Here is a 22,674-nt window from a genome sequence, read left to right as displayed (position 1 = left end):
TCCGGTATTCGAAACTTGATAAGAGCGCTGGTAAATAAAACGCTGGATGTTGACCTATTAGATATGCATCAAAAGCGACCACCAGCTGCTAAATCTACGAGTGCGACGCTCGGCACCAATTTTCCTCCTGCAGCGCAGTTGAATCTGGACCAATCTGCACTCAGATATTTCGGCCAAGCCTGAGGCTGGGGGCTGTGCGATAACAAAGGGCATACGCAAGGGGCTGCCCTTTGCGCAAGTCTGGGGCCAATACTTAAACATGTTTCGACGCACGATTGCATTTCAACACTACAAGCATTGAGTCTTCACCCAAAAGGGTTGCGTCCAAGGAACTACTGATTACAGGGTCGATGCCGAGATGCTCCGCGGGACTGGCGTGCGCTGCGTCTTCCGGTTTACGGTGGACTATCCAGGCGGAAGATACGTGGCATGTCAAGTTGGGCTTTCGTCACCGCTGCGATCGCTTTGAACTCTGGAGTCCAAGCTCAATGTGATTGTTGTTGGCCCCAAAGGTGAGACAATCTGGCGGTGGCGCAAAGGATCTGGCATTTCATGCGCCTGAAAACGCCGCAATCTCATGGGCCAAGATTTGCACGCATCTTTGCAGGGTATCTTCCTCCCTCCGATTCAGTTTTCTCAGTCGGTATCTGATAAGAGGTAAACCTCGGAGTCATACCGTTCGCGTGCAGTCATACACCGATGCGTCATACGAAGACTCAACATGTACACCTTTGAGGCAGCTTCTCTCACGCGTCACTCACAGACGCCGTCAACGACCATGCGTACTCCTACTCGGGTCAGTCATGCACTGCGGTGGACTCATTTGGACGTGATATAAAAGATTCTAGGCTTTGAGAAGCTCTATTGAACATCTGCACCCTCGCGACTATATTCTCAATCTAGGGACCATGAATCGCGAAGCATATGAAGCCCAGTTACGAGCATGGGAAGAATACCGTAATTCAGGGTCCACGCATGCGGAGGCACCGGGACTACACCAACCTGGTGAGCCTTGAATGGGGTCGTTGAGAAGGTCTTTTGCTGACGATGCGCTGGTAGATGATCAAGAACACGATCGGGTACGTGAGCAACTCAAAAAACTTGGTCTTTTGCGAAACAAAGCACACAAGCGAATCTCATCCGAAGAACGGTACCCTGAGTCACTCCGTAGTCGTCTTTGGGATGAAGAAGATGCCGAGAGATGCCTTGGCCCAGAACGAGAGAGCATTGGGTCAAAGCGGACATCGATTACCAAACAAGAAAGCCGAGTCTTGACTTCAGGAAGTTCTACTACTGATGAAGAGGCTATGAAATGTCATGGAAAAGTTCGAACTTCTCTCTCCACAGATGGGCATGTTGTTGACAGCCAGCGTCGCCGCAGTAAGCTGTCTGCTCCCTTAGCTTTTATACATATCGCTGACTACGGCGAAGTAATTGACAAGATTCGCTTTAGACTTCCTCAGGATCAAGGTTACTTATTCCTGACTAGCAGCCGTCATAGCAGGATAAGAGAGGGATGGGAGAAAGCAAAGATCAAGGCTATTAAGGAAAACCACAAGTTTGTACGAAAATGCCGCAAGAAAAACGCTGTTCGTGATGCAGCTACTCTCGCCTCAGTACAGACACTGGACCCGAGACCAGGCAGTGCAAACGGCATGAGTAGTTCGCAGAGTGCCGCAGGCCATCCCAAAGATCGCAAACCGGGCGCATCGTCCCGCACGCATCCGCAAGTTTCGCCAACCAGATCTGCCCCAGACGCGCCGAGTGTTCGATCCGCTAGGCCAGACCATGCAACGAGAGAGCGAAAGACGGTAGTCGAAAAGTCACCTCTTATCTATTATTCCCGTCGACCCGATTACAATTCTAAAGATTCGACTACTCCCATTGCTTCTCGGCCCTCTTCGCATCGTGGAAACAAAAGCCGGAAACCCCATTACATTGACGCGGCTTGCCAGCCCGACGCGTCGCTGACAGCAGCTGGTTCTGTAAACAAGCAGCCGTCCTTATCGAGAGAAGATGTGGCTAAGGAGCTCGACTTCTGGATCTAGTTGAGGAGAGATGTCATTCTGTCTGTTGAGAGCTATGTCGCGATGTTTGACTGCTTCGGTAGCAGTCCAACACCGGCGGACTTCGATTGGTCTTTTTGCCTACTCTGGTCGCCGTACTTCGAACCATCGAGCTTTGTCTTGAACCATTTAGTCTCATAAATGCAATTGGTGTTCGATATGATAAAGCGTGTTTGCTCACCTGGTGTCTTGTGCGCCTGAAGCTTACGATTTTGCAAAGTGAGAAGGAATATGGCTGCATCCACTGGTGCGAGCTCTGGGAAACATCTATGTGCTATCCGAAGCGCCAGCACTGATCTCATTTTCGCTTGTTGGCCTATCCCTCAGTCTAGCGTGAACGGATAAGATACCCTCACTGAAAGCAAGTGCTCATCTGTCACAGATCCCACTGCTGTATTCTTTGGGTAAAGCCTCGACATGAACAGCATAGCGCATGCGGTAAATGTATCTAACCCCCAAAAGACTAAGCAACAGTCTAAGCCGAAGACACACTAGCACCTCTCAGCTTGCCAGTCTCCATGCGCGTGACAGTGTATCGCAACCTGGATTGGCTCGGCCTGGTTACACAACGCTTATGCGCTGCGATATCAGCCAGGATTTAAGCGGTGTTAACAGAGTGTTCCAGAAGATTCTAAGGGTGGCTTAGCAATCCGAATTTCACATGCCCAGATATATATTCTAGGGTGCCGACTGAGTATTTGCCTCCGCTGGGGCAACGGCAGACGGTCAGAATGCCTAATATTACGGTGGAGAATTGACGCGGACGTTTGTCAAAGGTCAGACGACCGGATCAGTCGCAGTTGCGAGCTGGCCTTGCCAATGGGGGGAATAAAGTCAAGATGAGGGTTAAGCGGAAGAAAGACACACCGTTAGGTGCGGAGGATGTTGGAGTGGCTTCAATCAGAGGCAGCGCCCGTAAGTGTGGGGTGCGTCAACGTACAATTTAATATATTCTACGGATGCTCACCTCTATTCTGCTGTTTCCCAGGCTTTAGTGGGGATAGTGGGGGGCTAATGGATGTGGTAGTGAATGAGGAGACACGTACGAGAGATGGAGGGCAGCCGTTGTTTTGCACAGAGTGCGGGAGGAATCTGAGACCCGGACGGTGCAGAGGCTGTGGAGGGTCAGAGTGTTCAGGCTGCAAGCAGTTGATACCGTGCACGGGGCGGGGCTGTGAGACGTACCAGGTCTTGGCTAGTGACGTATCGTCAAGCGTTGGATGATGGAACTACGTAGGTAGTGTCTATGGAACTGCCTAGATACACATAATCTGGGGAGCGTCAGTAGTGAAGCATTGGTAATAGGAATGAAGTTGGAATGACTTTAACACGTTTGTAACCTCTACGTTTCGGCGATCATCCCTACGAGTAACCGCACAGTGCAAAGACTACCTGGGTACACTTCAAATACTCCTATCAAAGATACTTCCAATTAGAGAGGACTTGGTTGTAAGGGTGCATATGGATCTCGAAAGTTGTAAGTCGCTCGTCTGCCTTGTGCCACCGCAATACCACCGTCACGCGCACCGTAGGGGGGTTGTTAGGGGTAGGATAGGGTGATAAAATGCGATATTTCTGAGATAGCTGTCGCCCCTAATAGCTCCCTAATGTCGTGTTATAAGTAAAAGATGTTAGGGGCGTAATTAATGTTAAATTTCGAGCCTGTTAAAGCATGCAGGTAGTGCCTTCTATCCCAACTTACGAGGGCACTAAGAACGTCAACAACACCACTAACGCTGTTAACAACAAGCATAAGAGACGTCAGGAGTAGCTGCAAAAAGGAGTCTTATATATTGTTAACGCGCTGCACCTCCTAACTGTACTTGCAGTAAAGAACGTAGAACATTCACCTATCTAGAGCGTAGGCACGTCCAAAGCTTAGCATACCTTACTAGAATCTATGCAAAAGCACTTAGAAGTGACCTCTATTACCTTTAAAAGAGCTTTAAAAGCGTCTCCTGTACAATATATAAGCTAGAAAATAGCTATCGTCTAAAGTCACAATGTTAACAATAATATGCTTCTGTTAGCTAAACTTTAGATAATAGGCCCCTAACAGCACTTCACGGCAATGATACGCTGTTTCAGCCCTATCGACCCCCTGGTGCTGCGCGCTACGGCATGGGACGATGTGGATCAACCAAATTACACGTCAGTAAAAGACAAAAGCAACGCTTCGTTCTGAGACATCATACTCACCGTAAATGCAGTGATTTCGCGCTCACACTGTGTGAAAGACAATCGTTAGCCGCGCACCCAGACATTGCGTCACATCACACCTTCCCTGCAGACAAGCAGCTCACTTTACCCTCGTCGTCGCGCTCTCTCGCACTCCCGTAGCAACAACTCAACACTTTACGGCAGTACGCGCATCCGTACTCACCAACTGTCAATCCAACGTAGCGGCCAAAATGGAGTGACTATACCCTGCAGTCCATGAATTTACTCACAGTCACTAACAGACGTAGTCCGACAGACTTAATCATTCAGTTGGTAGTCCCGAGCTGCGCTGGGGAGACGGTACGTCTCAACGTTCACCGCGGTGTTCTCTGTAAGAGCTCGGGCTTTCTTCAGAACGCAATAAAGCCGGAGTGGACCAATCGGGAAGAGAACGTCGTCACTCTTCCGGAGGATTCCGCGAACACGGTCATCGACTACATCAAGTGGCTATACTACGACAAGATAGCAATCAAACTTTACGAAGCTGGAGCCGACAAGCTTGAAAAGAAGGCCGAAGAAGCGGAGAAAGTTTTCTGTCTACTCGCCGAAGCATACATCTTCGGGGAGAAGATCATCGACACTCAGTACAAGAATGCAGTAGTGAAGGCCATATTCGACGCCCAAAGGAGTTCGCGCTGGAGTATGGGACCAGAGAGTGTCAGCATCGTCTATGAAGGCACACCTTCAGGATCTCCTGTTCGGCGCATAATTGCTGACAGGTTTGCGCACTCAGCCTACGATGACTCAAAAGACGGATATGGCTGGATGCAGTTTATCGACGGATATCCGCGGGAGGCTTTGGCTGATGCAATGAAGCTATTGCTGTGTCTTCGTAAATCGGACGGCAGACCTGAACCTGGCGTCGAATCGTACCTTGAGTAAGAGTAGGGCTAAATGCTTTTCATTGTGAGATCACGGCTTTCGAATGGCTCGAGCTTCACGCTGGAGGGCCTCCCAGCCCGTACTATCAATGAACTCCATTGGGGAATCTATATTTGTGAAAGTCTCTTGCTTTTTCTACACCTCACTAGGCAACACCCCCCATCTATCATAAAACTTTCTCTTGACCTCATCACACAATACATCATTCGCCTGATTAATCTCCGCCATCCTCTCGGTAGCTTTCTTCTTATCTTGCCCACGACAGCGATCAGGATGCCACTTTAGACTCATAGAACGGTGTGCTTTCTTGATATCCGCAGCTGTGGCACCTCGGCTAAGACCAAGTACGATGTAAAGGTCTGTTGCGGGTTTGATGCCCTGTGGAGGCGGCGTGACTGGGCGTTGAGATGATGATGCTGGTGGTGGTGGTACATAGGAGGTCCTAGGTGGAGCGCCGGGGCGGAAAGAGTATGAAGAATTGGTCGGATACGAATCAGACGACGAGTAGAATGTGTAGCTTGGTGGTGAGGAAGAGTACATGGGTTGACTCGACTCTGCAGTCCAACGCCGATAGCCTGGATGTGGCTTGCGGTCTCTATTACAGGAGGAAGACCAGCTGTATGCATGAAAACGAGGGTTATAAGAGGATGAACGCTGCAGGCCAGAATCTCTAGCAGTATATCTATCGGAGTTTCCTCGCGATGGTTGAGCATGGTTCTGATAGTCGTAGGCAGAAGGGATGTAATCCGGACGGCGATAGCTCGGCGTACTCCGATCCTCCGCGTGTTGCCATTGCGGCTCCTGAACATTGCCCTGGTAGTTGTAATGGGAGGGGATGTGCTGAGGAGCGCAATATTCTGGTACACTTGGTATGCTCCAGTCTACTTCAGCTTGCGATCGCGGCTCTGCAAATATGCTGTCATTGTCGTCAAGAAGACTCCACATCATACCGGAGATCCCACTGAAAGCATCGTATCCACTGCCATCTCTGGCTCTCCTTGTTCTATGCATCGGCGGGTCATCGTCATACGAGAGTGGAGACGATGAATAGTTCTGGTGCGCTATACTCGCTTGATCTAGCTCTTCCAGGTACCATTTTGAGGTAAGAGAATCGGCGTTGAGGACACGTTTGATGTAATTGAGGCTGCGTTCGGAGGCTTCTTCGACGGTGTAGCCCCTGTTGCGGCAATGAATGTAATAGCTTTCCCGAAGCTCTTCTTCTTCTACGTGAGTTTCCATAGGGAGGTGTATGGAGTCTTTAAGTAAAGGGTTGATAGTGGTACTCCAACCGTCAGGGGGAACGGTGTCAATCAATGGAAGAATCGCGAAGGACTCGGAGGTCCGGGGTGGCTTGGCCTCTTAAGAGGTGAATGATGCATAGTAGGGTGTAGCACTGTTAAACAATAGCACTTCGGCAAAGGCCCCAAACACTCATTGTAATTTCACTGCACTTCGCTTCCTATCTGAATGAGTGAGATAGGCCAGCGATTGACTGCCAGCCACTTTGGCATGGTTCTAGAGTGAGTAGTTGGGCTGACCCAACACATGCCAGAAGCTGATCAGACAAACAAGGGTTTAGAGGAAAAGAGACAATTACCGTTGTACTTCCCTAAAGTTTATTGCCTTCTAAAGCCTGAAAATAACTCGCCTCATTACCTGATAGCTTGTTCCTTGCCCTGGAGACGTCTCGTGGTTTTAGCCTCAATGCGCAGTCATAACTTATACGGTACGTATCGATCGTCTCTAGCAACCGCTGTCTTGACTTTACTATGACAACATTTCAATCGGTTACTATTCGCTGAATAGCGAGGACGAGCTGCATAGCTGACTAACGGCAGCTCAGTAACGTGTCACAAGGTTCCCCGCACGATAACACTTCACAGCATCACGCTGATGAACACCACCGCTCACAGTGATGGAGAACTTTGACTGGAGCCGCCCGGAACTGAATCGGACACACTTCCATTCACTCGCGAACCTTCTTTCACTTCGCAATGGCGGCCAAGTCGAGCCTACTGTGAAATTCGACACTGAGCCTGAGCTAGATTCGGAGGTCAACGACGAAGAAGATGAGGATTCTCGTAGCGTCAACACTGCTTTGGCAAACCAGATATCTGACTCAGGTCATGGTAAACTCAAGAAGCGGTTTCTCGATGCCGTGGCTGGGTTCGCCGCGAACAAAAAGGGCGGCACAGCAGTTGCTTGCTCGGCGATGAAAGAGGCTGAGAATGACGTCGTCATCTGGCTCGCTCGCAACGACGGCTTTTCCAATGGCGATCGTCCTGTTTTCGAAAGATTGGGAGAGATACTGAGTTCTCTGTCCTACAACGGCGGTAAGTTCCGTAACTCTGCCATGTGCGCTCGCGCGCTAACTGAGGCTCGTGCTCATAGTCCAGGACTCCAAGGATCTCCTATGGGAACACATGGTTTCGTACCACAGTAGCCGCATCAAACAGGATTATATTCCCAACCTGAGGCAAAGCTTCAAAGCTTACGACGCTGAACAAACGCGACATGTTGCCAACACGACACCAGATCGGTCAGTCGTCGATGCAGAGCTATCCGCCTTGCGTGACGTTCTGTTCAATAGCCTGCCGAGTGACATCAGTACTTTCAATAAGCACACAAAGCTGATTGTGGCGTCGTACGACCTGCGCCGGGAAGCTGCCGTTGAAGAGGCACTAAATAGCGGCGCGAGTTCGACTCTGAAGTCGAGAACGTTGTGGATCAGCATCTGCCTTTTCTCCCGTGTTCGCGTGGCGTATCGCACCTTCATCGAAATAGCCCAGACTTTGCCAAGTTTTGGGCACATCAAATTCGTCCTCGTTCCCCGTCCTGCTGTATCTCCAAAACCACCTCAACGACCGGCAACTTTAAAACAAACTTTGGGAATGCTTAAGTTGGACTTGAATCTTAACATAATGAAGAAAGTCCTGGGTAATGATTGGACCGTCGGTAAGACTGAAGAGAGGTTCAAGAATCTGCAAAAGCAGAACCTCAACGTGCACGCCGAGGTGCAGATGCTGATAGCTTTGGCTGCGAACGAATCGGTGAAGTCGGATCTGTTTCCATATTTTGGGTGCAGCAAATTGAGCTGTTTCATGTGTAGTCGTTTCATACAGGCATATGGGCGATTTACTACGAGAGGATGCCATGGACGTCTTTTCAAACCGTGGACCGTACCAAATGCAGAGGGGTTATTGCCGGGACAGTCTGATCGCATCGCAAGAGCTCTCGTGTCGGTCCAAAAGCAGCTCAAGAAAAAGCTCAAGGAGTCGATCGAGACTCATATTCGACACGAACGAACTTCGGTAGTTGGCGGAAGTAGTATCGTGAGTAAGTGGCCGGAAAAGACTCCATCAAGAAGATCGCAGATCGACCAAATGGAAGCAAAAGGTGTACACGAGAAAGTTTTAGAAAGATTCCGCAGGTCAGTGATGCTGCAAATTCTCGATGTCGCCGGTTCCTGCTCGTATTAGGCCCCTGTCTAACCGTCACAGACGAGGCGAAAACCCAACCAGATCAGCCCAGTATAGATACTCCCCCTCTGACGGACGGGATACGGCCCGAGAGTGTGACGTATGCTACAAGCGAACGACTCGAAGATGCGGTTTCTGCAACAAGGACTCTTTCTGCAGCGAGCGTTGTGAGGACAAGATGCCTTCGCGGCATGTGTTCAATTGCTCGAAACGCCCGCTCACGACAGCTGATTTCTTATGGAGATCATTAGTAGAAGACCTCATACCAGAGGAAGAAGATGTTTTGGAAGATTTTGGGTTCAACGGTGTGGAGTTTGGTCAAGGAAGATCATACCTTTTTGGTGTATATGCCGGTCTCTATCTGTCCGGCAGATTCTCAGCGGAAGACTTCCATAACTGGCGTATCGAAGGTATCCTCACCGAGAAGATCAAGGAGTTCTTCTACAGCCTTCCTGAAGATTCCCGCGGAGGCTACTTTCCTTGGTTCTTGAAAAACCTCCCTGCCTTCGAGCGGCCCACGACCAAACAACAGGCGACGCAAAACCTCGTCGCAAGCATGTTTGCTAAAGCCAGACCGTATTTGGATATCGAAGATCGCAACAGAGCGCTTGATGAGTTGACGCCTGAAGCCAAGCGGGATAGCTTCACCTTGCTGGCTCAAGTGTCTCACCAGATGTCGCCGAATCCGATCGAACAAAACTGGTACTCTTTTGGGTTTGTGACCTGTCGTGGAAAGAGCGAGGAGAACACACTCCTGCAAGTCTACCAGCTTCTCCTTCTTGAGGATGATGGCAGTTACTTTTACGAGTTCTACAACAGCCGAAGGGACCACAACTCACCTGTCGGATTGACGCAATTTTGGAAAGCGTACGAAGCGGGAACACTCATACAGCTCATGGATTCGAAAGGCCTCAAGACTCTTCGATCCAATTTGCCACTCTTGGAGGTCTTCTTTTCCGGCTCGCGCTTCTCCGTGTGGGATTTGAAATGGTTCCTTGACATCGAAGACCCAGTGAAGTATCCGCCCGTTCCGGAAGTGAGCCTCGACTATGGCTTCGTCAACTGCACCAAGTTAGAGGAGACCTACACGTTAATGGAAATCTACAAAAGGGTTTTGCAGACAGCACATCCACTAGGCCTCCAACACGCGTGTATTACAGGAACTTTGTGGCAGTTTGCAAGCAATCACATCCGGATGGAGGAAGAATGGAGGCCGTTGATGAAGAACGTCTATTCATTGGAGACACCGATGGTGTCAGAGACAGACGAAGACATGGCACCGAGAGCAGGGTCAGAGGAACATGGAGAACCCGTTGTTGTTTCGTCGTCGCTACTGTCGAGACTGTGGAGGTCGCTTTCGATTGTTTAATCCAATACCGTATACCGTAATGCCTGTTACGAACTCAGTGCTTTGGTAACCATGCAGTGAGATGTCTACTATCCAACTGTTGCCAGACCTCATGACTAGGCGTAATGATACATTGATTGGAAACAGTGCTTTCGCCTGCATGTGCGGAGAAGCCTTATCCCATACTGATGCATACTGATGCATACTGATGCATACAAATGTTGTACATACCCCACCCCCCTCACATAGGGACAGGCGTCAGATGGCCATCCTTGTCGTATTTCGCCTTGAAGAACGTGTAGCTCAGTGTGACGGTCTCAATGCCCTTCATGTTAATATCCTTTGTGAATTCGGGATCGATGTAGAAGAAGACGGGCATGTCCACCGTTTCCCCAGCATTTAGTCTCTGCTCTTCGAAGCAAAAACATTGAATCTTGCTGAAGTATGGGGCGACCTGTCCTGGCGTGACAGAATATGTAGCTACGCCAATGATATCTTCTGACGATTTGTTGGTCGCGGTGTAGAAAGCGAGGGCAGTCTCGCCGGGGAGGACTCGGACTTCGCGTTGTTGAGGAACGAACTTCCACGGTAGGACGTCGGATACGGAGCCATTGAATGTGATTCGGATACGTGGATGGTGTTCGACGGGCTTTAGGCGCTCGGAGGGATCGACGGAAGTATCGCCGCCGTGGGCCGCTGACTTTATGGGCTGGCCTCCCCAACCAGTTTCCTGGCAGATCTATAGAATTTGTGAGATTGGGTTCTTGTCGACAAGGTCATGATCTATGACCATACCATCTTGTAAAACGGTACTGAGCCATAACTGAGCGCTGTGAAGCCTATTATTACACTGAAGACATAGTTCCTATACTCGGTCAGCGATTGCGCTTTCTGCCAACACAACCTTGCACGTACATGACTGTGCGGTTCTTCATCTTATATTGCGCATGCATCTGGTCCATTCTTGGCACGGTGCCATGCTGCCGCGCGGGATTTGTGCTGTTGATCCATCTTCGTGCGGTCAAGGCGGGATTGCGGGCGCGCGGGATCCTATTGAGCGAGCGAGAGCATGACAGGCAAGTCCAGGATCCCAGCGACCGTGAGGGAAGTTGTCGTAATGGCGATGCGGCAGACATGTTGTATTGTTGTGTTGTAAGAGTCAACGAGCCAATGGACGAAACCTCGGCGGAGTGATGAGCAATGGAAGTTCGCCGCGGGATTTAGCCCGATTGGGAACGCGTCTTGGAGCGCAAAAGTCGCGAGTGATTGCGGACGTCATCTTCGACACGCCCAGCACCACCATTCATACGACACACATTCGTCTTTTCCTTATTAAATTTGAAGTTGCGACCCCCGCCAACAAATAGCACAATGTCAGAAGTTCTCTGCGGCGTTTGCAACGCAGAGCCCAAGAAATACAAGTGCCCGACTTGCGCGCTTCCATAGTTCGTTGCCATTTTTGATCTCTCGGATCTACAACACTGATCGCATACAGCTGCTCATTATCATGCTTCAAATCGCACAAAACAACACATCCCGAAACCACATCGGCCGCCACGAAGCCAGCAGAGCCCGCTCTCCCACAACCACCACCTCCTGCTCCAGTACCGCGCTACCTAAAGACGCGCACCGACTTCTCTGTCTTAGCAACGAACCCTAAATTTCAAGAGCTACTCAAAACACACCCAACACTACTCCCGACACTCCAACGCGTATACGCCAAGACCATAAAACCAGATCCCGAAGCTGAGAGTCGGCGGCGCATGCTCGAACGGAACGCTTCGCGAGGAAGAGGTATGAGAGGAAGGGGCCGAGGGGCATGGAGGGGTGGACGCGGAGGCTGGAATGGAGGGCAGGAGAAGAAGGAAGAGTATTGGACCCAGAAGAAGGGAGACAAGGACGCGATGGAGGAGTTGAAGGGCATAAGAGAAGGGGAGGGAAAAGAGGGGGAGAAAGATGCCATGGCCGAGTTTGTTGGGTTGGTAGAAGAACTCTTTGGGCAGCATGAGAAGGATGCTATGGAAGAGGTCTGATGCTTGAGCCATAAACCACGACAAGTTCAATGCCGGAGATAAGCGCCTTCTCGAACGGGTAGTCATGATATATTATACGTCGCCAGCTAGCTAGCACGTATACTTGATATCCAAATCCACCCTCGGCACGCCCTCGAAATCCTCCGGAACCACATACGAAATATTGTAGAACAAGTGGTTCCTCAGCGCCGTTCCATACGTCACATTCTGCTTCACCAAGCCCCCCGCCTCGATCTCAATATCCACACACGGCAAATCCTCAAATCCCGTAATCCGTCTTCCGGTTCCCAGCGTCCAACTCGGCGGCACATTCGACAGCGCAAACGTGAAGATATCGCTTCCTTCTTGCGTCCGGTTGGGATAGCTAACAGATAGATGATTCGGCGATGCGACAGCGTGGATCGACGACGCAGACGGGTAAAGGGCGAAGAAGGTGTTAAGCGGATAAGGCTTATGCTCCTTATCACCCGCCCAATGCACAATAGCAGGAACGAACTGATCCCCTCTATTCACGTCCTCATCCACCTGTTGCCCGCCAATCATCAACTCTTTGCTCACCCAACTCGACGCGATCCTCGGTTCACCTCCCTCGAGCTCATCCCAGACCGTTCGGTTCAGCCACCTTGACTCTCCAATGAAGTCCCTCGTCGTGAACGCCTCTTCCACATGCGCTGGTAGAAGCTCCTCCACACCCCCCAAAACAAGCGCCATAGCCGCTCCTTGCGCAACATCAAACAGTAAATCCCCCTCCATCTTCTTCGGCTGGCTCGTCCGTTCCCTGCCCCAGAGACCCCACAGTACCAAGGACAAAACAGACGAATGCTGCGTGATATCCCTCGTATACGCCCTATCATACGGCCCGACCACATTTCCCAAATACCCATTATAATGAGCCGCTAAATCACCCATCATCCGCGGCAGAATATACTTCGCAGCTTGCGTCATGCTGAAGTTACCAATCCCGTACTTGATCTGTGCGCCCATGGCCCAGACATCGATTCCGTAGTACGTAGGCGCGTTGTACTCGCTGACCGTCTCCGCGCCTTCTCGTTGGAATAACTGCAATATCTTGTTTCCTTGGTCTTCCGCAAACGAAAGATACGTGTTGTTAGATCGACGTGTACCGATGTATTCGCAGAGGAGAGCGCGCATCATAGCTGGGTTTGTGTAGCCGATTGTTAGGTTGTCGTCGATTGTGGGGTAGGTGCCGTTGCGGCGCATACTGCCCACGGCGGCGACTTCGAGCGAATCTTCGATGGAGGTTATGAGGGAGGGGGCGAGGAGGGACGAGAATTCGGAGAGGATTTGGATTAGTTGTGTGCCGATGAAGTCGCGCCAGTTGGGGTCGTAGGTCGTCTTTGGAGGGTTTCTGTTAGTTTGAGGGTTGGGAGGAGGACATTAGATGCTGGTCAACGTACGTATATCTTCGGTACGTATAACCCTGAATCGGGCGTTGGATCTGGTTCATCGGGGGATAGCTTGTATGTTCCGTACCATGGAGCGTCGAAATCATCTGTCATTTGGCAGGCCAGTCTGTTTTCATTGTCAGTCTCGAGCTTCTTTTCGTTCGACTCTCCTATGTTCGAATGATACCTACATATTCCTGATAGAGGCTTCTGCATGCTTCACATCATCTCCCTGGTTTCTGTGCAATAATCCGGCTACGTACCATGCTGTGAAGCGAACAGACCATGGCCCTTTGTCAGAGTACTGGATGAAGTTGTAGGAGGCGTCATAGCGGTTATCTTGGATGTGCATAGACCAATCGAACAGGTCTTGTGCGTCTGGTTGGGACTGTTAGAAGACATGCAACATGGAGTACGAAAGCATGATTGACATACTAGGAGAAAGTACTGTCTTGCTACGTTTCGTTACTGCAGCACTTACACACGTGGCAAGATACGCTACGACGAAGCTGATTACCTTCATCTTGATCTATACACAACACAGGCGCATCCAAGGACGACTTCGCCCTCAACTTAACATCGACTTAAATACCTTCCAAGATTCCCGCACGCCTGAGCCGGATAATTGCACCCGCAATGAAATACCTCCGCATCGTGAGCGGCGATCTACCCCAGACCTCAAGTTTTCGGCGCAGTGCCCGCCGAAGAGTAGCCTCGTGTGTTCTAGCGAAGCTTGGAGTGCTTGGTAGGATCAGGTAGTTGCATGTGTAGTGTGACTTCTCGTTGCCGCTAATGACGCACCGGGAAATTTTCCCGGATGTATTCCTCTGGGCGTCAATACTTCCGGTGCTACTCGCATTCGAGTCTTGGGACTGGTGTTCAACTCTTGGAAAGGGCATTGATCAATGCAAGATAACGCGTGTCGCGGATAGGAATGTGGTATCATAGAGCCAACAGTAGGTTACATAGTAAGAGGTTCCACCTCTTTCCTTAATCTTACCTCAATCACGATCAAGAACTTATACCGTCTCGATATACCTTCTCACTTCCCAGTCAGTCACGGCTTCATCCCACAGCCTAATCTCGTGTTGCCTGGTACCGCCAAAGTGGTCCACAAACTGGTCGCCAAATACCTCTCTCGCAACACTTTCTTTCCTCATGAACCGCTCTGTGGCCTCCTTCAAGCTCTTGGCTAGGCGCTCGCCCTTGTCCGCTTCTCCGCCAACATCTTCGCCTTTGCCTAGGGGCGGTATGCTAATCTCCATCTTCTTCTCGATACCTCGCCAGCCAAGAGCTAGAATGGCAGCAAGGACAAAGTGTGGGTTTGTGTCTGCGCCTGGCACGCGCACTTCAAAGCGTGTTGCCTTGCCAGAAGAGGTAGGAGGGGAGATGAGGCGGATGGACGCTGCGCGATGTTCGAGACCCCATGACACAGTGACGGGTGCCCAGAAGTTTTCCACCAGCCGTTTGTAACTGTTGACATTGGGTGCTAGAATAGGCATGATGTCGGGGAGACCGTCGATCAAACCTGCGAGGAAATGCCGACCAAGGTCCGAAAGGTACGCGATGTCTGAGTATGGCGCGTTCTTGTCCTCTTCGCCTCTGTAGAAGAGGTTCTTGTTTTCTTTGTCCACGATGGAAACGTGCATGTGACCGCTGTTTCCTGGGAGGCCTTCACGCGGCTTTGCCATGAAGCACGGTGTTATGCCGTACTTGGATCCGAGAGACTTGACGACAAGCTTGAAGAGCGACGCTTTGTCCGCCATTTGCTGGATCTCTCCGAATTCGAGAGCCTATGCTGTGTCAGTCTGCTTTGCCTGTGCCCACGAGTTGATAGACCCACCGCTTCAAAGACACCCGGACCGGACTCTGTATGCCATCCTTCGATGCCGCAGCCAAACTGGGCGCATGTGTTAAAGATGCCGTAATAATACTCCTGGTTGTGAACGGGTCGCGTGATGCTGTATCCGAACATGCCTTCGGTAAGACTTGGGAGCGAGTTGACGGGGTTGTCGCGCAAGAAGGCGGCGGTGCTCGATGTGTTCCTCTCTGAGCCATCGTGGCTCTGGGGCGCGCGGAATTGGTAGAACTCATACTCGGCTACACAGTAACACATCAGCTTCATTGACGACGCGCAGCACCCGCTCTTCAACTGGCGTTGGACTCACCACCAGCCATCGCGCCATATCCATTCTCCTTCAGCTTGTCCACGGCGCGCTTCAACAGACTCCTCGGGCATGCGCTGAGGGTGCTCTTGGTGTCCGGGTCGTGGAAACTGATGAGGAAGAAGGGCACGTTGTCCTCCCATGGTATCCTCCGGAAGGACGTCAGGTCGGGTATGGCGAGCAAGTCGCGGTATCCGTTCTCCTTGTTGGAGATGGCCAGCTCCTTGAAGTATGTCTGGTCGTGCATGTCCCATCCGAAGATGACGCTGCAGAAACCGAAGCCCTCGTTGGCTATGCTGAGGAACTTTTTCTTGGCCATGAGCTTGCCGCGTAACACGCCGTCGACATCGATGCCTGCGACCTTGACTGCGAGGTCATTTTTGAGGAGTTCGGGCAGTTGCTCGGCCGTCAGCTTGGAGGCATCGAATTCGGCAGCCATGGTGAGGATGGAGGGGGCTGGAGAGATGTAGCTGTTGAAGCGTACGAGTGAAAGGAGTGTCGTTGGTAAGAGATATCACGTCGCAATCAGGTTTGCGCGGATAGAGAGCTTAAGGGCCCAAGGCGTTTAGGATGCGATAGGCGGGACAGCTGGGGTGGGCCAATGAGGGGTTATCGGGATGCGGGCTGCGATGCATCCAACGACATCATAGCCTGGCCTTGCATGCGCGTACAGGCTATATCTTGCATAGTCACGCGTGTGTGTGCTATCTCTCCTACGCGACACCTCGACACCCTCCCAATGCGACAACATGAATCCCTATGCGACAACGTGATGATGCGCCGGCATGCAAGAGACGGGCACGCACGCACGTCATCCATCATGGCGGGGTAGTGGCCATACTTCATCAGCCCTGACGTCTAACGGCGTTTGGCGCATCCATGCCGTGTAGGACAGATGTTAATTCGAGGCTGCTATCGTGCCTTCGCCCACCGCTCCTTCGTCGTGTGCCCAAAGATGACAGCCGCCAACGCGATAGCCCGCCCTTATCGTAGTCTATCAATGCAATGGGCCGATTTCGGGACCCTTGATGTTTGAATGACTTGCACGCTGTCCGAGACTACCCGTTCGTCATCTCCATCTCCTCGCACTCTCCATTCCGACAACGCTCCTCATACGCCAGCCCGCACTGCAAAGTCCGATTCATAGGTGAGTGTGGAGACTGGCACTGTTTGCGCCTTTGGCAAACCTTCCCCATTCACAGGCCCGCGTGTTGTTCTCATGACGCTTCCTCTAGCAAAATATTAGTCATATCTCACAGCTTCCACAAAACTTTGCCTCACCCTTCATATCCATTGACCGCATTGCAGCACCTTCACTACACTTCTATCAGCACAATAACCAGACCAAACATTCAACATGGGTCGTCTTGAAGGCAGGAACTGCATCATCACTGGAGGCGCTGGGTAAGCACCGATCCCGCACGTCCCACGACAGATTTTCTATCAGCATTTCTTTTGCAGTCATATACCCTTTTGACCATGTTTCATTACTGGCTTCAACGCCAATGTGATCATTTTTCAACGCGGGGAGCAGCACACGCAGAATCATGCCGCATACGTACTGACAATCACTAGCGGTATCGGTCTCGAGACTGCCATCCTCTTTGCTCGGGAAGGCGCCAATGTTCTTCTCTCTGATATTTCCGGCCCAGCCCTGGAGAAGGCTTCGGCCAAGCTGAAAGAGATTGTTCCAGAGGCCAAAAAGGTCGAGACTAAGATTACCGATGTTTCCAAGGAGGCCGATGTGCAGGCTATGGTTGAGCACGTGGACTCATGGGGTGGTCTGGATGTACTCTTCAACAACGCAGGCATTATGCACTCAGACGACGATGACGCTGTCAACACACCCGAGAAGATCTGGGACCTGACACAAGCCATCAACGTCAAGGGTGTATGGTTCGGCTGCAAGCACGCAGTCAACAGCTTCAGGAAGAACGGCAAGAAGAAGACCAGTGTCATCAACACCGCCAGCGTTGTCGCATTGGTCGGTAGCGCAACCCCACAGCTCGCATACACCGCCAGCAAGGGTGCCGTACTGGCTATGACACGGGAGTTGGCTATGGTTCACGCACGTGAGGGCTTCAGGTTCAACGCGCTATGCCCAGCTCCGTTGAAGTAGGTTCTTTCCCAACCAACGTGCTACTCATGACATACTAACATGAATAGCACACCACTCCTGCAAGATTGGCTTGGTGACGACCAGGCTAAGCGTCACCGTCGCGAAGTCCACTTCCCCACTGGTCGCTTCGGTGAGGCCATAGAGCAGGCTCAGGGTGTCCTCTTCCTCGCCAGCGATGAGAGCAGCTTCGTCAACGGCACCGATTTCGTCATCGATGGTGGCATGACCAGGTGTTACACCACGCCTGACGGACCACCTACCGAGGCGCCCAAGAACAACGCTAAATAAATGCGGGTTCAAAGAGTCAAGTTATCCGAGGATCAGAAGAGTACCAAGGCCCACGGACAGGGAATCATGGCTATGAGGGATGTATGATATATGAGATCAAATCTTATGACGAACAATACCACCAGTGAAACTCCTACTCTTCTTGACGATCATATTGTACGTTAGCACGAACTGCTCACTATTGCAGATGTCGCGGCAAGACATTGAACTCTGATGAAGTCAAGAACGCGACTCATGCAGCTGCCACAGAAGCTTATAGACGACCGTTCACAGAGGAGTGCGCTGAGTGGCTACGGGACGTCTTCCACTGCAATCAACACTTCTTTTAAATTGCCCAACAGCGTAAGTAAGAAGCTCTATGCAATTCGTTCGGGATTTTCTGACCGAGCGTGAGTATGGGAATTGGAAATGAGGTGGAGGAGTGATTCGTTCGGTGAAGTTTGCCCTCGACGCCTGCAGTAGTTTCAGATGACCACGCGTCTTAGCGCATCCGCGTTGGGATGGCGTTTCAGGGTCCAGGCGGCCAGGATCGGACTTTCTTGGACCACGCGACATCTGGTCAGACCGTCATCGGCAACATGGACCGCATTACCGCACGCGCTGACAACGACTTCAATGTCGCCTTGTATGGCGCGCTCTGGATAGCTGCGCTCTCTTTTATATGGATTACTTGTCGTGCTGATCCAGAGGAGCCTGTCAAGTATGAAGTCGACACACCTGAGCAGGCACGCAGAGGATGGAAGGGCCAGGTGCTTGAGAAGCCGCAATTGAAGGTACAACTAAACTCCCTATGTTCTGATTTCGGTAGCTGACTTAAGCAGGTACCGGGCTCTTCCCTGATCCAATGCTACGCTCCCGCGACTGGTGAAGCCCTTGGGCGCATCAACCCCTCCACGGCCGACGGCATCGACCGCGCAATCGCCAAAGCCAAGGCAGCCCAGGTACAATGGGCTCAGACAAGCTTCCTCAGGAGGCGAAAGGTGCTGCGCACTATGCTTAAGTTCATTCTGGAGAACCAAGAAGAGATTGCGCGAGTCGCATGTCTGGACTCTGGCAAGACCATGGTGGACGCGAGTTTGGGCGAGATCCTGGTGACGGTAGAAAAGCTGAGGTGGACGATCAAACATGGCGAAAAGAGCCTGAAGGCTGAGAAGAGGGACACAAACTTCCTCATGATGTACAAGTGGAATGAGGTTGTTTATGAGCCGCTGGGCGTCGTTGCGGCTTGCGTGAGCTGGAAGTAAGTGTCAAAGGTCACTGAATCTCATCATGGCGGCTAACAGGCTTCTAGCTACCCCTTCCACAACCTTATAAGCCCCGTAATAGCATCCATCTTCGCCGGCAACGCCATCATCGTCAAAGGCTCTGAAGCAACTGCCTGGTCCTCGTCATACTTCGCTTCGATTGCTACTCGCGCCCTCGAAGCATGCGGTCACTCGCCCGATATTGTCCAGTCTGTCGTCTGCTGGCCTGACGTCGCCGATCACCTTACTTCGCACCCGTCGATATCACACATAACCTTTATTGGATCACGACCGGTAGCCCACCATGTCTGCGCATCGGCGGCGAAGGCATTGACACCAGTGTGCGTGGAATTGGGCGGCAAAGACCCGGCAATAGTACTGGATGATCTGTCCAACAGCGACTTCAAGCGCGTTGCCAGTATCCTCATGAGGGGCACATTCCAGTCTGCAGGCCAGAATTGCATCGGCATCGAGCGCGTCATCGCCCTGCCCAAAGTCTACGACCGCTTCATCGAGTACCTCGCACCCAAGATCCAGGCACTCCGCCCAGGCTCCATTCTCAACAACACCTCAGACACACCCATCGACATCGGCGCATCGATTTCCGACGCGAGTTACACGAAGCTCGAAGAGCTCATCCAAGATGCCGTCAACAACGGCGCCCGCCTCCTAGCAGGTGGAAAACGCTACACCCACCCCGACCACCCCCAAGGCCACTACTTCACACCCACCTTCATCGCCGACGTAACCCCAACCATGAAGATCGCACAAACCGAACTCTTCGCCCCCGTCTTCCTCCTCATGCGCGCCGAATCCGTCACAGACGCTATCACAATCGCCAACAGTACCACCTACGCCCTCGGCTCCTCCGTCTTCGGTACCTCGACCCGCGACCTCGAACTCGTCGTCCGCTCCCTACAAGCCGGCATGGTTGCCGTCAACGACTTTGCAGTCTACTACATGGTTCAGATGCCGTTTGGCGGTACAAAGGGTAGTGGGTATGGTCGCTTTGCGGGTAAAGAGGGACTGAGGAGTCTGTGTAATCAGAAGAGTATTACGAGGGATCGGTGGGCTTGGGCGGGGATTAAGACGGCGATTCCGCCGCCTATGGATATCCCGTTGAGAGGGGAGGGGGCGGGGGAGAAGGCGTGGAAGATGGCGGAGGGGATTGTTTGGTTGGGGTATGGGGATTTGAGGGGGAAGGTTAGGGGGTTGAGGGGTGTGTTGGGGTTGTAGAAGATGGGATACATTTGTTATATACCACATGGATAGACTGCGTGTACATATAACTGGATGTGATCATCTTCCAATCGAAAATGCTCACATCGACCTTTATATCCGTACTTGTAGACAAGTCTGGCAATTGGAGTAGAGATTTGCCCGTTGTAGCCTCCATTTCGTAATGGCGATGATCTACTCGTCTCGCTCCCGTATCTTGATCTCCACACATTCCCCATCAACGTTGCAAATGATAGTGTCAACGGGATATCCCTGCCAGTGATGCCACTTCTGTCCCTCGTATTCGTTGAAGCTTTCCTTCTTTGCTGCTTTGGCAGCGTAAACGACTCCTTCACACATCGCATTGATGACCGTAGCGATTGGAACTTCAAACTGTTAGTACCCGACTTCATGTGAGCAAAGGGAGGGCTTATATTTTACCACTACAGATTTGTGCGAGCGCAAAAACGGGGGCAGCTGCAAACGGCGCAACGATGAAGATGGGCGTAATAAGCACCCAAGCCCCCGCCATCAGTGCCATGGGGAGGAGCTGGCAGAACGCTTCCGGGGGGTGGCGGACCATAGTTCATCTTCGTGTTTTCCAGGTTGTTGTAGGTAGGATGCGAAGCTTTGAAGTGTCAAGGGAGAGGTCGCTGAGGTGATATGATCTATAGTTTGTTAGTGGCTTTTGAAGAAGCTGCAGCCTGTGAGATGTGAATGATGAGTGGTGAAAGTGAACCGAATGGAGGACACAGCACAAGGCTCTTACTACGATTGTAGACTAGGCTTTAGTTGCACAGTTAAGCGTCTTGATTGCAGCCTAGGTACAACGCAGTATCGATGTTTATCTCCATTCTCGTCTTAGGGCTCGTTCCGTCAAAGAGATGTATAGCCGTACCGCGGAAGACTAAGCTGACACGGCAGCATGATAGAGAGCTGAATCGAGAGCAAACCCTTTGAACTCCTCTCTCTTGCTTACTCAAGTGACAGCTTCTCCTAGCCACTTTCTGGCCCTTGCATCCTGGTGTGCCCGTATCCGGCCTTTGACTGACTGCCCACCTTCTACAAGCGACTCTAGGTACTAGTTTAGCAAAAAAGTCGTAACATAAAGTGCAGTATGGCAGTTTGCTCACCTGCGAGAATTTTTCCCACATCGAGCCCCACATCGAGCGCAAACGCGGCTATTATGAAGGGGGTTAAGGGAACGAGGATGCATATCTTGAGCATAGTCTTCCCTTTGCTGGTCTTGCGGACGTTTTCGTTGGTGTGGTATTCCTCGTGAAATTCGGAGTCAGCTGATGAGTTGAAGTCTTCAACGTTGTTGGATGCCATGGCCTTCGGTACCAGGAGGTGCTGTTTCTGAGATGTGTAGAACCTGGGTCTTGGGGCGGAAGGGGTGGCAGGTCAATAGGTGGGCGTTTTATGAGTCGGTATTAGAATTTTCACGAGCGATTAGGAAGAAGTGGTGGGTAGTAGGTGGTGAAGGTAAGTAGGCGATGATCATAGAGATAGCGCCGATGATGTTTTCAGAACGAGGTCAAGTTTGGAGAAAGAGCTACCATTCAGTGCTCTTCCAATCCACCTTCCAATCCGTGACAGATCAACCCTTCCGCCCACGTTTTCGTATTAACTGACTGCTCTCCTCAGGCCTTGTACCTGTTTCTAGATAGATAAGGTAGCATGAAGTCAAGATCGTAGTCGTTGCTCTTCCAAAGGTTCTCGTGCTTTCCGACCATACATTTGATCTCCTCGAGCACAATGTCCCGGTAATTGTACGTCGAATCTAATCGCTTCGACCAAGTTCTCAGCTCATTTGAGACTATGTTGCTAGGCCTCTGCGATAACCGTGCAGCACTGTTGTCGAACTTGGCGATCAAGGACCCTGTTCTGACTGTTAGCTCGTTCTGAAGAGACATTGCTACGGGCAACTTACATGATGAGCCGACATCAGAATACACGTAAAGCGATAGCTTGAGATCTGACATGGCGAATATGGATGGCAGTTCGCTTAGTTTTGGAAGCTTGTAGTCTAACTTCCTGTAGTGCCGATACTTCAGTGTTGCGTCGAGGTTTGATCGCTTGCCGAGCTTTTGTGCTAGTGTTTCCATGTCTTTTATGATGCATTTCCTGTCGCGAGTAGTTGCGCATACGACGAGCCGGCAAAGATTTGGCGGTAGGAGGTCGTCTTCGACATGAGAATAGTGCA

General features: G+C 51.3%; 9 protein-coding genes across 9 annotated transcripts; 5 read left to right on the top strand and 4 right to left on the bottom strand.

Annotated features, from left to right (window-relative positions):
* Positions 1 to 4,477: 4,477 nt before the first annotated feature.
* Positions 4,478 to 5,168, top strand: J4E93_010129 (uncharacterized protein; the record flags this gene model as incomplete). The annotated part of the gene is made up of 2 exons (XM_049348014.1): positions 4,478 to 4,482; positions 4,535 to 5,168. 2 exons carry the CDS (start codon positions 4,478 to 4,480, stop codon positions 5,166 to 5,168), a joined length of 639 nt encoding a protein of 212 aa, XP_049194747.1.
* Positions 5,169 to 7,083: 1,915 nt separating this feature from the next.
* On the top strand, positions 7,084 to 10,016 carry J4E93_010128 (uncharacterized protein; the record flags this gene model as incomplete). Its single annotated transcript, XM_049348013.1, has 3 exons — positions 7,084 to 7,501; positions 7,560 to 7,878; positions 8,891 to 10,016. The coding sequence occupies 3 exons, from the start codon at positions 7,084 to 7,086 to the stop codon at positions 10,014 to 10,016; spliced, it is 1,863 nt and encodes a 620-aa protein (XP_049194746.1).
* A 220-nt stretch (positions 10,017 to 10,236) lies between these two features.
* Positions 10,237 to 10,957, bottom strand: J4E93_010127 (uncharacterized protein; the record flags this gene model as incomplete). Its single annotated transcript, XM_049348012.1, has 3 exons — positions 10,237 to 10,734; positions 10,791 to 10,860; positions 10,911 to 10,957. The coding sequence occupies 3 exons, from the start codon at positions 10,955 to 10,957 to the stop codon at positions 10,237 to 10,239; spliced, it is 615 nt and encodes a 204-aa protein (XP_049194745.1).
* A 409-nt stretch (positions 10,958 to 11,366) lies between these two features.
* Positions 11,367 to 12,028, top strand: J4E93_010126 (uncharacterized protein; the record flags this gene model as incomplete). The annotated part of the gene is made up of 2 exons (XM_049348011.1): positions 11,367 to 11,416; positions 11,491 to 12,028. 2 exons carry the CDS (start codon positions 11,367 to 11,369, stop codon positions 12,026 to 12,028), a joined length of 588 nt encoding a protein of 195 aa, XP_049194744.1.
* A 90-nt stretch (positions 12,029 to 12,118) lies between these two features.
* On the bottom strand, positions 12,119 to 16,038 carry J4E93_010125 (uncharacterized protein; the record flags this gene model as incomplete). Its single annotated transcript, XM_049348010.1, has 7 exons — positions 12,119 to 13,384; positions 13,447 to 13,561; positions 13,626 to 13,812; positions 13,870 to 13,889; positions 14,473 to 15,227; positions 15,278 to 15,534; positions 15,603 to 16,038. The coding sequence occupies 7 exons, from the start codon at positions 16,036 to 16,038 to the stop codon at positions 12,119 to 12,121; spliced, it is 3,036 nt and encodes a 1,011-aa protein (XP_049194743.1).
* A 918-nt stretch (positions 16,039 to 16,956) lies between these two features.
* Positions 16,957 to 18,006, top strand: J4E93_010124 (uncharacterized protein; the record flags this gene model as incomplete). Its single annotated transcript, XM_049348009.1, has 3 exons — positions 16,957 to 17,003; positions 17,175 to 17,714; positions 17,766 to 18,006. The coding sequence occupies 3 exons, from the start codon at positions 16,957 to 16,959 to the stop codon at positions 18,004 to 18,006; spliced, it is 828 nt and encodes a 275-aa protein (XP_049194742.1).
* Positions 18,007 to 18,506: 500 nt separating this feature from the next.
* Positions 18,507 to 20,486, top strand: J4E93_010123 (uncharacterized protein; the record flags this gene model as incomplete). The annotated part of the gene is made up of 3 exons (XM_049348008.1): positions 18,507 to 18,779; positions 18,828 to 19,246; positions 19,298 to 20,486. The coding sequence occupies 3 exons, from the start codon at positions 18,507 to 18,509 to the stop codon at positions 20,484 to 20,486; spliced, it is 1,881 nt and encodes a 626-aa protein (XP_049194741.1).
* A 961-nt stretch (positions 20,487 to 21,447) lies between these two features.
* J4E93_010122 (uncharacterized protein) lies at positions 21,448 to 21,800 on the bottom strand (the record flags this gene model as incomplete). The annotated part of the gene is made up of 2 exons (XM_049348007.1): positions 21,448 to 21,542; positions 21,602 to 21,800. The coding sequence occupies 2 exons, from the start codon at positions 21,798 to 21,800 to the stop codon at positions 21,448 to 21,450; spliced, it is 294 nt and encodes a 97-aa protein (XP_049194740.1).
* A 311-nt stretch (positions 21,801 to 22,111) lies between these two features.
* J4E93_010121 (uncharacterized protein) lies at positions 22,112 to 22,576 on the bottom strand (the record flags this gene model as incomplete). Its single annotated transcript, XM_049348006.1, has 2 exons — positions 22,112 to 22,350; positions 22,402 to 22,576. The coding sequence occupies 2 exons, from the start codon at positions 22,574 to 22,576 to the stop codon at positions 22,112 to 22,114; spliced, it is 414 nt and encodes a 137-aa protein (XP_049194739.1).
* Between the last annotated feature and the right edge of the window lie 98 nt (positions 22,577 to 22,674).

The sequence above is a fragment of the Alternaria ventricosa genome (assembly GCF_023758065.1).
Source record: "Alternaria ventricosa strain BMP 2768 chromosome Unknown scaffold_27, whole genome shotgun sequence".
Taxonomy (NCBI): Eukaryota; Fungi; Ascomycota; class Dothideomycetes; order Pleosporales; family Pleosporaceae; genus Alternaria; species Alternaria ventricosa.
Note: the sequence above shows the minus strand (reverse complement) of the source record. Positions and strands in the feature narration are given on the sequence as shown.